General features: G+C 36.8%; 1 protein-coding gene across 1 annotated transcript in view; it reads left to right on the top strand.

Annotated features, from left to right (window-relative positions):
- The window catches only part of SYN2 (synapsin II), a 118,846-nt gene that overhangs the window by 69,764 nt on the left and 34,901 nt on the right, over window positions 1–14,181 (top strand). Inside the window, exons 6-7 of the mRNA XM_058167433.1 lie at window positions 10,267–10,329; window positions 11,138–11,280. Coding sequence (XP_058023416.1) covers window positions 10,267–10,329; window positions 11,138–11,280 — 206 coding nt within the window. The remainder of the gene's footprint in view (window positions 1–10,266; window positions 10,330–11,137; window positions 11,281–14,181) is intronic.

Here is a 14,181-nt window from a genome sequence, read left to right as displayed (position 1 = left end):
TACAGGGACGTGCCGAGGAGTTTAGCGGTTATCTATACGATAAAATCGTTCAGCTCCGGGATGGCTTGGACCGAAATTGGGATGATCCGGATGAGAGGGCGGAGTTGCGTCTTGTGGAGATTGTTTGGGATGAGTTTGACCCTGTGGCTCCCGAGGACGTAGACAGGTTGCTGGGGAGGCTGCATGCCACGACATGTTTACTGGACCCGTGCCCTTCCTGGCTGGTGCTGGCCTCTCAGGAAGTGACACGAGGCTGGCTCCAGGGGATTATTAACGCTTCTTTGCTGGAAGTGGTTTTCCCTGCCGCCTTGAAGGAGGCGGTGGTGAGACCCCTCCTCAAGAAGCTGTCCCTGGACCCAGCTGTTTTGGGAAATTACCGTCCGGTCTCCAACCTTCGCTTTATTGCGAAGGTTGTAGAGAGTGCGGTGGCATGGCAGCTACCCCAGTACCTGGATGAAGCCGTCTATCTAGACCCGTTCCAGTCCGGCTTCCGACCCGGATATAGCACGGAGACAGCTTTGGTCGCGTTGGTGGATAATCTCTGGAGGGCCAGAGACAGGGGTTATTCCTCTGCTCTGGTCCTGTTAGATCTTTTGGCGGCTTTCGATACCATCAACCATGGTATCCTGCTGCGCCGGTTGGGGGGGTTGGGAGTGGGAGGCACCGTTTATCGGTGGTTCTCCTCCTACCTCTCTGACCGGTCGCAGATGGTGTTGACAGGGGGGCAGAGGTCGACCACGAGGCACCTTACATGTGGGGTGCCGCAGGGGTCGATTCTCTCGCCTCTCCTGTTCAACATCTATATGAAGCCGTTGGGTGAGATCATCAGTGGCTTCGGGGTGAGATAGCAGCAGTACGCTGATGACACTCAGCTGTACTTTTCCACCCCGGGCCACCCCAACGAAGCTGTCGAAGTGCTGTCCCGGTGTTTGGAGGCCGTACGGGTCTGGATGGGGAGGAACAGGCTCAAGCTCAATCCCTCCAAGACGGAGTGGCTGTGGATGCCGGCACCCCGATACAGTCAGCTGCAGCCGCAGCTGGCTGTTGGGGGCGAGTTATTGGCCCCAAGGGAAAGGGTGCGCAACTTGGGTGTTCTCCTGGATGCACGGCTGTTGTTTGAAGATCATCTGATGGCTGTCTCCAGGAGAGCCTTTCACCAGGTTCGCCTGGTTCGCCAGTTGCGCCCCTTCCTTGATCGGGATGCCTTATGCACGGTCACTCATGCTCTCGTTACCTCTCGCCTGGATTATTGCAATGCTCTCTACATGGGGCTCCCCTTGAGATGCACTAGAGGCTTCAGTTGGTCCAGAACGCAGCTGCATGGGTGATAGAGGGAGTTCCACGTAACTCCCATGTAACACCTCTCCTGCGCAGACTGCACTGGCTACCTGTTGCCTTCCGGGTGCATTTCAAGGTTTTGGTTACCACCTTTAAAGCGCTCCATGGCTTGGGACCTGGGTACTTACGGGACCGCCTGCTGTTACCTCATGCCTCCCACCGTCCCGTACGCTCTCACAGAGAGGGACTTCTCAGGGTGCCGTCAGCCAAACAATGTCGGCTGGCGGCCCCCAGGGGAAGATCCTTCTCTGTGGGGACTCCTACTCTTTGGAATGAACTTCCCCCTGGATTACGTCAAATACCTGACCTTCGGACCTTTCGTCGCGAATTGAAAACATATTTGTTTATTCATGGGGCTAACAAACATTTTTAAACTGTTTAGCTTTTAAATTTTAAATTCTATTTATATTTTAAATTGGGGTTTTTTAGATTTTAATTATTTTAATTTTTCGGCCAATTGTGTAATAAGTGTTTTAATTTAGTTTTTTAATATTGTATATTGTGTATGTTTTTAGCCTGGCTGTACACCGCCCTGAGTCCTTCGGGAGAAGGGCGGTCTAGAAATTCAATAAATAAGAATAATAATAATAATGTGAAGTGTGAAGTGCAGCTGCTTTTACATTGTGTGTGAGTCAGTTGTGTTGTGTTGTGTTGTGTGTATGTAAAGATTGAAAGTTGGTTTTGAGCTTTTTGTGGCTATGTGAAGTGTGAAGTGCAGCTGCTTTTACATTGTGTGTGAGTCAGTTGTGTTGTGTGTGTGTAAAGTGTGAAAGTTGGTTTTTGGTACCTCTTATTGTTTTTTTATACTTTGTTTATTATTTTTATTATTTATTGTTATTGGCCATGCCCACCAAGCCATCTGACCACCAAGCCATGCTCACCAATTAAGCCACGCCCACAGAACCGGTAGGGAAAATTTTTAGATTTCACCCCTGCAACACAAATGATGGTCATAGGTTGCAATTTAACCCTTAATGATAGCAACAAAAAGTTACAGTCATACAGTCATAAGTGGAAAGAGATTGATGATGAAAACGATGAGAAGATGAATAGTAGTGTAGATTTAGTAAATAGTTTGACAGTGTTGAGGGAATTATTTGTTTAGCAGAGTAATGGCCTTCGGGGAAAAACTGTTCTTGCGTCTAGTTGTTCTGGTGTGCAATGCTCTGTAGCGTCGTTTTGATGGTAGGAGTTGAAACATTTTATGTCCAGGATGTGAGGGATCTGTAAATATTTTCAAGGCCCTCTTCTTGATTCGTGCAATATACAGGTCCTCAATGGAAGGCAGGTTGGTAGCAATTATTTTTTCTGCAGTTCTAATTATCCTCTGAAGTCTGTGTCTTTCTTGTTGGGTTGCAGAACCGAACCAGACCGTTATAGAGGTACAAATGACAGACTCAATAATTCCTCTGTAGAACTGGATCAGTAGCTCCTTGGGCAGTTTGAGCTTTCTGAGTTGGCACAGAAAGAACAGTCTTTGTTGTCTTTTTTTGATGATGTTTTTGATGTTAACTGTCTATTTTAGATCTTGCGATTTGATAGAACCTAGAAATTTGAAGGTTTCTATTGTTGATACTGTGTTGTCAAGTATTGTGAGAGGTGGAAGTATGGAAGAGTTTCTCCTAAAGTCTACCACCATTTCTACAGTTTTTAGTGTGCTCAGTTCCAGATTGTTATGGTCGCACCACAAGGCTAGTCATTCGACCTCAAGTCTATATGATTCGTCATTGTCCGGAATGAGACCAATCACTGTTGTGTCATCACTTAATAATTGAATTTCCATTCTGAATTGTGGCAATTAGTCAAGGAATACTTATCACTTCTAGGTAAGATGGGCATAATAAGATATAATGTTTTAAATTATAAATTTAAAACAAATAAATAATAGTCAAATGCCTTGATTTAAATTAATTTTATCATTCAAAATAGTAATTCCTAACTAGGCATGGTAAATCATAATACTAAATATTTTCTCACTGGAATCTTGTTTATAGGATTATTTAGTTCTTTTAAAATATGAATATATGACTTCCATGTTAATTTCTAAAGTTAAAAACTAAAGTAGGCATGTTCCAGAGCCGTTAAAAATTGCCATCTTGTAGGTCCTTGGAAGTATACCTTTTCCATTATATCCCCTGCCCTATGGAACACCTTCCCACTGGAGATCCAAGAAGCCCCTACCTTTCAGAGAGCACTCAAAACATGGCTCTTCCCCCAGACTCCAAGATAAGGCAAGGTGAAGCTGAGATGAGAGTTGGCCTCAATATCATTGTGGCTCCGGGTATTCCTGCTTTTTAGTTTTATCGTTGTTGGTTATATGATTCTATCATTGTTTCATTGATTGTAAGTTGCCCGGAGTCGGTTTTATATGTTATAAGCAAATATATAAATAAAATGAATTGCAAACTGTATGGAAAAAGGGAAACCATCAAACAAAAAATGTTTTTAAAAACACAGGGACAAAATCCTTCCTGAAGAGAATTACAGTCAGCATTTTGAACTGGGATCAGAAATGAAACGAAAGGACAGGTATTTCAAAACAGATTAGTACATACAAATCTATTTTAGGTAAGCTGCTGCTTCCTATAGTACATTAGGTATCTTCATTATATTTATTTATTTTGGAAATAACAGACCATGAATAGAGGTGGCTATGTTTCCATCTTCCAGAAGCAAACATAGACCTGATACTGCCAAACTGGGGTGGGGCCAGAATATGAACTCCAGCTACTATCATTTAGGAATACAAATTGGATAGCCTTGTTGGGGAAAATAATTCTTTCCGGTAAGGAAACTCTATACAAGCAGGAATAACTAGTTTGGCTTTTTGTTTGTTGCAAATCAGAGTTGCACTTGGAGTAAGAAAAAAGAGTCACCAAGGGTTGCAGTAAACAGTGATATAAACAGAAGGAAATGTGGAGTGTTACTGCTGTTTCTTGGGAAGGAAAAAAATTGTCATTTAAGAATGTATAATCCCATCAGGAGTAGATGGCCATTATAGTGTAAACATTTAGTATATTTATTGATATAATAATCTCTTAGTTCCTACTTGAAATAACACTGACAATTATTTAATTTATTTTAACATTTCTAGACTATTGAGAAAGATTGTGCCTTATATAACTTCATCTCTACCAAAAAACCTACTCACTATACTATACCCAATTCGAAGAAGGAAGGCAGTCAAAAAAATTAACAGCCAATATAGTCAAGACTAGGAGAATCAACACATTTAGTAGTTACTAATGTGAAAAAAAATGATACTTTCTTTAGCAAAGGTATGCAGAACAGATAGCAATAGCACTTAGACTTATATATCACTTCATAGTGCTTTACAGCCTCTCTAGGCAGTTTACAGAGTCAGCATCTTGCCCCAAGAATCTGGGTCCACATTTTACCAACCTGAGAAGGATGGAAGGCTAAGTCAACCCTGAGCTGGTCAGACTCAAACTACTGGCAGTTGGCAGAATTAAATTGCAATACTGTATTGTAATCACTGTGCCACCACAGCTCTTGATGATATCACGTAACCTACTCCTACCAATATATTTTAAGGTTATTAATATGTTTTAATTAGCTTACAGATCATCCTTGTAGGAAATCTGGCAATATGACATGAAATTAAAGTTGATACTATTTTCAGACAAGAATTATTCCTTTTTTCTCTTTTAAATTTATTGTTGGATGTTATATCTCTCAAAATATACAATGCTTTTGTTTCTCTTGTCTCTTAAGGGTTCTTCATATTTCTGTAAAGCTGCAGTTTTTTCATACAACACAAAATCTGTTCATAATAAAATGGCATCTTATTTGCAAAACTAATATTTGGAATTATTCAAGTTTTGTTTCTGATACACATATTTGTAATTAAATTTACACTGGTTGTTTTCAAATTCAAAGTTATTTATCCTGACTATGAATGAGATGCTATTTTTCTCCCTTAGTGTTGACTCAGAAATGAGTTCTAGTCCAGTTAAAGAGAAAACTTGAGTTTTCCACTGATTAATTAACAGTCTTGGCTTGTTTTCTTTTTGCCACAGTTAAACATTTTTTTTCACATGGGTAACATTTGTCTGCAGTGGCACAGGGGCATTTTGTTCCAATAATTTCTACAGGTCAGAATGTACTGGAGCATCTAATTCCCAATCCTTGATCTGCCAGCATAGTTGCAGAGCTGCAGTCAGGGTGAAAATATAAATCATGTCAAAGAATAGCCACTATGGTGAGCAGATGAAATGCTTTCAATTTGTTTGTTTGTTTTGGGTTTTTGGAAAGAGATGTATTTTTTAATGCAAAGCTACAGATAGTGGGGAGAGGCACTATTGTCATTATTGGATAATAAGTGAGACAATTCAGCTCATTGAGCAGGAAAGGCACCTTCTGATTGGCTACTAGTTACCATTCAGGGCTGCAGATGTGCATTACAAGAACACCAATATTATCTCTTTAGCTAAAATAGTGAGAAGAGTCTGTTTACATCCTGCTTTGTTTCAGTTCTGAAAGGGAAGACTTGCATGAGCACTATCCATCTACCAGTGCCTTGTCTTCCTATTGAAGCATTGGTTGTAATGTCAATAGAATGGCACAGAGCAAATTTTAGTCTCCTAAATGTATGTCCTTTCCTGACATTTTAGCCTCAAAACAGACAAAGTGTTTTAGATACCTTTATTTGTTTGATTTCATACTGGATCATTTTCAAAGGGGAAGATGAATCTTCAACCACTTTTTCACTCTGTATGTTTGCGTGAATCACTGAAATAAAATGAAACATTATTGAAAAAATTGACTCAAAAAATACTTGGTTTTCCCCCAAAAAAGTCATAGTAATGTGAAAGCAATTATTTATTTTATTAAAATGATTTACGTCCTGTCTTTCAGGATACAAATCTTACCAAATTAGCTTACATGTTATGGTCATAGACACAAATCAAAAATAGTTTTCAAAAACTAAAAAGAACTTTGCTCCTTGTCACAGGACAATTGGTAGCACTGGCCCTCTGAAAGAGGGAAGGAAAGAAATTCTATAGCAGGATGCCATGATCGTCTGTGCCAAGGATACTTCCTACCAGCTTAGTGCTTTCTCAATCTTAGCATCTTTAAAATGGATGGACTTCGACTCCCAGAATTCCCAGCATCCTGGACGGGGAATTCTGAAAGTTGAAGTCCACACATCCTAAAGTTACCAATATTGAGAAACACAGTACCAACTATCCTCAAAGATAAGTTAAGAAAAATGATATATGAAGGTAGAAGGAGTCATTGGCTTACAATTGTGACCAGAATTTCTTTGTCAAAGGAAGACAGTTGTTAAGTGAGTCATACCTGATTTCCTTATCTGACCTATAAGCATTACCTGAAGTAATAACTATTGAACTTTCCTTAATGTCAGCTTTTTAAACATAAGTGTGCATTCTTTCACAAATACTATTTACCTAGTTATAGTTGTATTAGTTACACAGGTAGTCCTCGACTTACAATGGTTCATTTAATGACCATTCAAACTTGCAATAGCACTGCAAAAAATGACTTAAAGCCATTTTTCACACTTGCAGCATCCCTATGGTCACATGATCAAAATTCAGACATTTGGCAACTGGTTCATATTTATGACAGTTGCAGTATGTGATCCTTTTTTTGCGACCTTCTGACAAGCAGAGTCAATGAGAAACCAGATTCACAACCATGTTACAAATTTAACAACTGTGACAAGAAAGGTTGTAAAATGGGGCAAAACTCATTTAACATGTTTCGCTTAGTAACATAAATTTTGGGCTCAATTAAGATCGTAAATTGAGGACTACCTGTAGCACACTACATCATACCATACCATACCATTCCATTCCATTAAGTTGTTTTATCATTAAACTAAGTTATTTTTCTCTTATATTTTATACTGCTTGTCTAGGTAATTTTCTTGATGGATTTGGACAGGTTAGAGCTTGTCATGGTTACAAAGATTTTATCAACACAGAAAAGCAATCAATAGGCAGAAGGTTCTGCCTCTTCCATACAAATGCTAATTTTGTGACATTTCAGAAACTAATATTTTACATTTGCTCTTCAATTCTGAATAGAATTGATAAAATACATCTTGAATTGATAAAATGACAAAAGTCACGTATTGTGATAATTTTGGATCATCACATAAATTCTTAATATATTCTTAATGGAAAACTTTACACAGATTATATACTTGGCAGAGGAGAGAGATTGTCTATAAATACTTGGCAGGGGAGAGAGGGAAAGGAGAGAGATTGTCTATAAATACTGTATATAGTATTTAGTATGCAGTATATAACGACATAAATTAACAAACTCCCATACCTAAACAGAGAGAGGGAGGGGGGAAAAGATTCATAGAAAGTCTAGCATATGTTGCAAAAATATTCAACTGTGAAGTTTAAATCAGCTGAAAGGAACTTGATAAATCCTTGATTTAAGATAGTTAAGAAGCAGATTATAATTGTAAATGTGTATTTTGTTTTACTGTTATCATCTGTACAGCATACATATTACATGACCCCCGTTCATGTTTATTTATATATTATATGTTAGTAATATTCAGAAACAGCTCTAGTGCCTATCATTCCACAGATTACTGTAAATAAATTTAATATATAAAGTCCAATAAATTATTAAAGATAAAGATTGTAAACAGAGAATTCGAAACTAAGCACTTTTACATGCTTTTGAAAATCGTTATATCCTGGGAATCCTGTGTGGTAGTGTTTAATCTTTTTCTTTTACAGTGCTGATTTTCATTCTGAGATATGAATCCTAGAGAATTGCAGAGATGTGAGCATACAGCTAATCATGTCTCTAAACTGCTCTGCTAGTTTGTCCAGTAAAAAGCATAGATGATTCGTGACTCACCAATATGAGAAGTACAGATTTGTTGCTGTGGATGAGCCGGGAGACAGCTGCAAGCTTCAGTTGGATCCTGAATACTGAGGGTTAGAAGGAGAAGTGGTGGAAATAGCAAGGAATTGAGTAGCGGAGTCATGCTGCTATGAATACACCTGGATGACTGACCAGCTTGAAGAAAACGTTCTTTTGCTGTTCAATTTTCCCCTCCTAAATTTGCTAATGACGATCTAGTTTCCTCTTAGAGCAAGCAACGGATTTCACCAGATTAAATTTTTTTCTGTTGGGTGCAGAAATGCTCAGACAGTCCATTCTGAAGATATACTTACCTTAAATAACTTTTAAGGTTCCTGACATGGGGACTGTTTTTCCTTTCTTTAAGCCAAAAGCATATTATGGGTGAAGCATGAAAGATTTCTTATATCAGAAGAAATGTGACTTTAATTATTATAAGTCATTGTCAGCAATGGTTGGGAAAGCACTTTAGAACATTCAGTTCTGGAATATTTAGCAAAATCGCGCATGTGAGGTATACTGTAAATCAGATTTTCCATTTCACATGTTATCTGAGTAAACTGTATTAAAACGCAATATTTTAACACTAAGGCTTATTTTTAATTCTAGTTCGTAATCTTTTGTTGTCTATATATTTTTCATCATGTCATTATGCTGATTATACAGACTGTCATTTGTGAATGGCAAAATTTCTGCCATATTTATCATGACTGCATAATTGGTAATTATATGTCCACTAAGTTCATTCAGCAAGCAGCAGTTTAGTATCAATTTAAGATTGTGTTTGTGTCTGTGTATTATGGGCCAAAAGAAAGAAAAGAGATCACATTTTTTTCAGTACTAAACATAACACACACACACAATTCATATGATATTCTATAATATGAAATGGTTATCCATTAGGACTCTAAGATCCTTTTCACAGTTGCTCAATAGTAGTAACTGAGAGGAATCTTGGAGTCCTAGTGGACAACCATTTAAATATGAGCCAGCAGTGAAGCTGCCAAAAAAGCCAACCTAGTTCTAGGCTGCATGAACAGAGGGATAGAATCAAGATCATGTGAAGTGTTAATACCACTTTATAATGCCTTGGTAAAGCCACACTTGGAATACTGCATTCAGTTTTGGTCGCCACGATGTAAAAAAGATGTTCTGACTCTAGAAAGAGTGCAGAGAAGAGCAACAAAGATGATTAGGGGACTGGAGGCTAAAACATATGAAGCCACGATGTAAAAAAGATGTTCTGACTCTAGAAAGAGTGCAGAGAAGAGCAACAAAGATGATTAGGGGACTGGAGGCTAAAACATATGAAGAATGGTTGCAGGAACTGGTTATGTCTAGTTTAATGAAAAGAAAGACTAAGGGAGACATGATAGCAGTGTTCCAATATCTCAGGGACTGCCACAAAGAAGAGGGAGTCAAGCTATTCTCCAAAGCACCTGAGGGCAGAACAAGAAGCAATGGGTGGAAACTGATCAAGAAGCAACTTAGAACTAAGTAGAAATTTCCCGTCAGTTAGAACAATTAATCAGTGGAACAACTTGCCTCCAGAAGTTGTGAATGGTCCAACGCTGGAAGTTTTTAAGAAGATGTTGGATAACCATTTGTCTGAAGTGGTGTAGGGTTTCCTGCCTAAGCAGGGGGTTGGACTAGAAGACCTCCAAGGTCCCTTCAAACTCTGTTATTCTATTCTATACAAATTTTTATCATTTCATTCATTAAATTTAATAATAAATAAAATGGAGAAAATAAACATATGGATTAGTAGCTGAAATATCTTAAGCCTTCCAAATTGGACTACAAGCAGCAAAATGCTTGTTGAAGTTTAAGAGAAAGCTGAGGAATTCAGACACTTCTGGAAAATAAATATAATTTCTTATCCTGCTCTCAGGTGCTTTGGAGAATACATGGCATTTCAAAAGGCTTCTAAGGCAACCTTTTTATCTACAGAGAAACATGAACCTGATGAATTATCCATTGGTTATGTAACTATTTTAATTCTTTCTTCTTTCTTTCTTTTCTTTTCTTTTCTTTTCTTTTTCCCCCCAGCTCACATTGCCAACATTTCCTGTTGTTGTGAAAATTGGACATGCTCATTCAGGCATGGGAAAGGTGATCATGCTTTATTTGTATATCTTGGGGAAAGATAACAAATTATTTTTTAGAAGATGGTTATGTAAATATTGCTCAATTTAAACTCTCTAAGAAAAAAGATTAAAAATTAAAGCAAAATTTTTGTGATAGGGTGTCTGTCACTTAGTATTTGCTTAATTTCAGGTATATACTGTATGTTAAGTCTCTTGAGCAAAAGTTTAAAAACTCGTAAAACTCAAATCATAAGCTGAAAGACACTTTAAAGAGTAAAAATTCTTTGAAGAACATGCTTTGTTTCAAAAGTAGAAAGATTTCATATATTGTATATTGTATAATTTGCTGGGTCCCAGCCCCTTGATTTTCCTTTTGGGCAAACTTACTAAAATAGTTTTTCATGGTAATTTTATTTATGGAATATCGTGAAATCTCCTACATATGACAGGATTATAGGAATGTCTTCATTTTACATAGAATATTTAATCTGTCTGAAAAATTATATGTAAAAGACTTTTCTAACCTGTTTCTCTCCAGATGGGTTGCATTGTATTATAGCCCCATCTGTCCCTCAAACAATCAATTCCTGTCTATGGATGATTGTAGTATAACAAATGTGGAAGTGGAGGAGACTGATACAGACACATAATTAACTATCCTAACTGTTAAGCTTCAACTGTTATTGATAGTTAAGAATGACTAGTAATGTATTTCTCTTAAAAATACATGCTTAGAAATGCTGTGTCCATTTTTTCGAGAAACTTAATTCTTGCTTATTCTTTTTTTTCTTTTTCTTTTCTATATGTGAAATACCTCTGGATGCTGAAAACAGGTCAAAGTAGACAACCATTATGATTTTCAGGATATAGCCAGTGTGGTAGCCCTTACCCAAACCTATGCTACCACTGAACCCTACATAGACTCCAAATATGACATCAGGATCCAAAAGATTGGAAACAACTATAAAGCCTACATGTGAGCAAATAGATTCTGGGGTTGTATGATTTTGTTGTTCTTCCATATTGAGACTGAATGAACATTATTTATTCTATTTTTGGGAAAGGTAGGTAATCTGTTTTCTTTAGCAGTACTGACAATCACCAGTTTTAATAATAGACCTAAATTATTCAGTAATATGAACTGAATTTTTCCTTTTTCAAACAAATATATTAAAATACAGTGACAATAAGAGGCATTCTGAACAAATATGAAAAATTATTTAATATCATTTCCAATATTTTATTTATGTATTCTGTATTTTTCAAATTTATGTTGCAGTTAATTTATAACAGTCCAAATGAACTTCAGTAGTTTTCAACAGAGAAAATAATATGCCATAAAGTAATTGCAAAAGAACAATTTTTAATTGATTCCTATAGCTATCTATCTTAACTCAGAGTGGCATACATCATAAAATGAATCAACAATAAAATAAATAGCCCATAGACATAATATAAACCCAAAGGTATCGTCATATTCTCCAATGGAATAGACTGTGGGCATAATAGTTCTCTTTCACTATCTGAAAAGTTGGAATGTAGCAAATGGAAAAGAATTGTTTAGTGTTGCTTCAGAAGGCAAGATAAGAAACAGTAAGTATAAATTCAAAGAAAATAGATTTATATTGGCTATTGGGGGAAAAAAGTCCATGTCTTAACTGCAAGTGCAAAAGTAGTATAGACTACCATGAGAGATGGCTGACTTGCCAGTGGAGGTGCTTAAGCAAAGGCCATCTGTGAGGGATGCTATAGTAATGTAGTGTTGTGAGACAGTACTATGTGAGTAGTCTATTTCTCTGTGGGGGGGGGGGGTGTTGTTTCATATTTATACATAGAATGAATCTTGGCACTGTTATTTGATAATTGGTACATTTTTCAAACAGAAATATGAATACATTTAATTTAATTTAAATTTCATTTTTATTCTTAGTCCATCTTCTCAAAGGGTGGGACATTACAAACTTTGAGACAAAAATCCTTTAGCTTTTACAGTTAAATCATATTAAATATGAAAATACTTGAATCATAGCTATATCCCAAATCAACATTACTTTGATATGTTTAGACAGGAGCTTGATATTCCACAGTAGATTTTAATCTGTTTTTTGTATACTTGTGATTTTAGCACAAACAAAGACCAATTGGTTTAAGAGATGGCAAGGGAAATAGAAGCTGCCTTGACAGTTTCAATGCTGTTTTCAAAATCTCTGGTACTGCTATTTTCTGCTGCTTATGCGATAATTAATATATAATTATCAATATAATTCTTTATTGGCCAAGTGTGATTGGACACACAAGGAATTTGTCTTAGGTATATATGTTCTTAGCGTACATAAGGAGAATAAAATACATTCATCAAGGATAAAAAAAATACAACACTTAATGATAGTCAAGGTTACTAATAAGCTATGATTTGATATCTTAAATCATACTAGGAAACAAAAACAATATAACTGAAAGATACAAGCAACATGGTTATAGTAATAAGTGGAAAGAGATAGATATTAGTAAGGAAGAGAAGAAAAATAGTAATAGTCTTAGTAAATTATTTGACAGTGTTGTGGGAATTAGTTGTTAAGCAAAGTGATGGCATTCGGGGCGGGGGGAAACTGTCCTTGTGTCTAGCTGTTTTGGTATGCAGTGTCCTATAGCGCCGTTTTGAGGATAGAAGCTGAAACAATTTATGTCCAGGATGTGAGGGGTCTGTAGATATTTTCACAGCCCTCTTTTTGACTCATGGAGTATACAGATCCTCAATGGAAGGCAGGTTGGTAGCAATTGTTTTTTCTGCAGTTCTAATTATCCGTTGAAGTCTGTGTTTGTCTTGTTTGGTTGCAGAGCCAAACCAGACAGTTATGGTGGTGCAGATGACAGACTCAATAATTCCTCTATAAATTACATAATTAAATAATAAATTAAAAATAATTTACTCTGTAAACTACAGGTAGTTGGAAATTCCCAATTTCAGAGCTGTTGTAATGTTTAAAGATTTATACATCTGGGCATTGCATTATTAGTACATTTCAAGGAAATGACAGTGTAAAAAACAAACACAACAAAAGCAGTCATTAAACATATAGGAAACTATCTACTTGTTCGCAATATAATGTTTCCCTAAAAATACAGTGCAGAAGCACGCAGGTTTTACTTACAATACTGGTTAAAGATTCAGATCTCATGGTCTCATGGTCTTAATCATATAGTTTTTATGTAATTTGTACTCTATGACTATCATTAATTGATGTACCTTATAATTCTTAATGAATATATCTTTTCTTTTTATGTACACTGAAAGCATATGCACCAAAGACAAATTCCTTGTGTGTCCAATCACACTTGGTCAATAAAAATTCTATTCTATTCTGTTCTGTTCTGTTCTATTCTATAATTATATAATTATTGACACAATTATCTGTTGTGTCATATCCAGATATCTATTTCGGTTGAATGGGAATGCTTTCTCTTTTAACATGGCTTCCCTGAACTTAAATTCTTAAATTGATCCTTTGTATTGCTAAAATGACTACAAGTTTATTCAATGCAGAAAGCTATTTTTTCTGTATCTTCTTTCTTGATCAAATCAAATTACATACTTTTGTTTATTCAGGTATATATATATATGTCATTCCTCGTGTTAGGGACTCGTTTGTCAATAAGGGCGGGTTTCCAAATGGCTGGTAGGCGGGAGGTGTCATCTCGTTTGTTCATGCTGTGTGGGCGTTTTTCTATCTCAATGGCTTCTCTGATTATTATTGAGATAGAAAAACGCCCACACAGCATGAACAAACGAGATGACACCTCCCGCCTACCAGCCATTTGGAAACCCGCCCTTATTGACAAACGAGTCCCTAACATGAGGAATGACACCAGACCCACA

This window comes from Ahaetulla prasina, chromosome 2 (assembly GCF_028640845.1).
Source record: "Ahaetulla prasina isolate Xishuangbanna chromosome 2, ASM2864084v1, whole genome shotgun sequence".
Taxonomy (NCBI): Eukaryota; Metazoa; Chordata; class Lepidosauria; order Squamata; family Colubridae; genus Ahaetulla; species Ahaetulla prasina.
The sequence above is the reverse complement of the archived record's forward strand: the minus strand, read 5'-3'. Positions and strand labels throughout refer to the sequence as shown.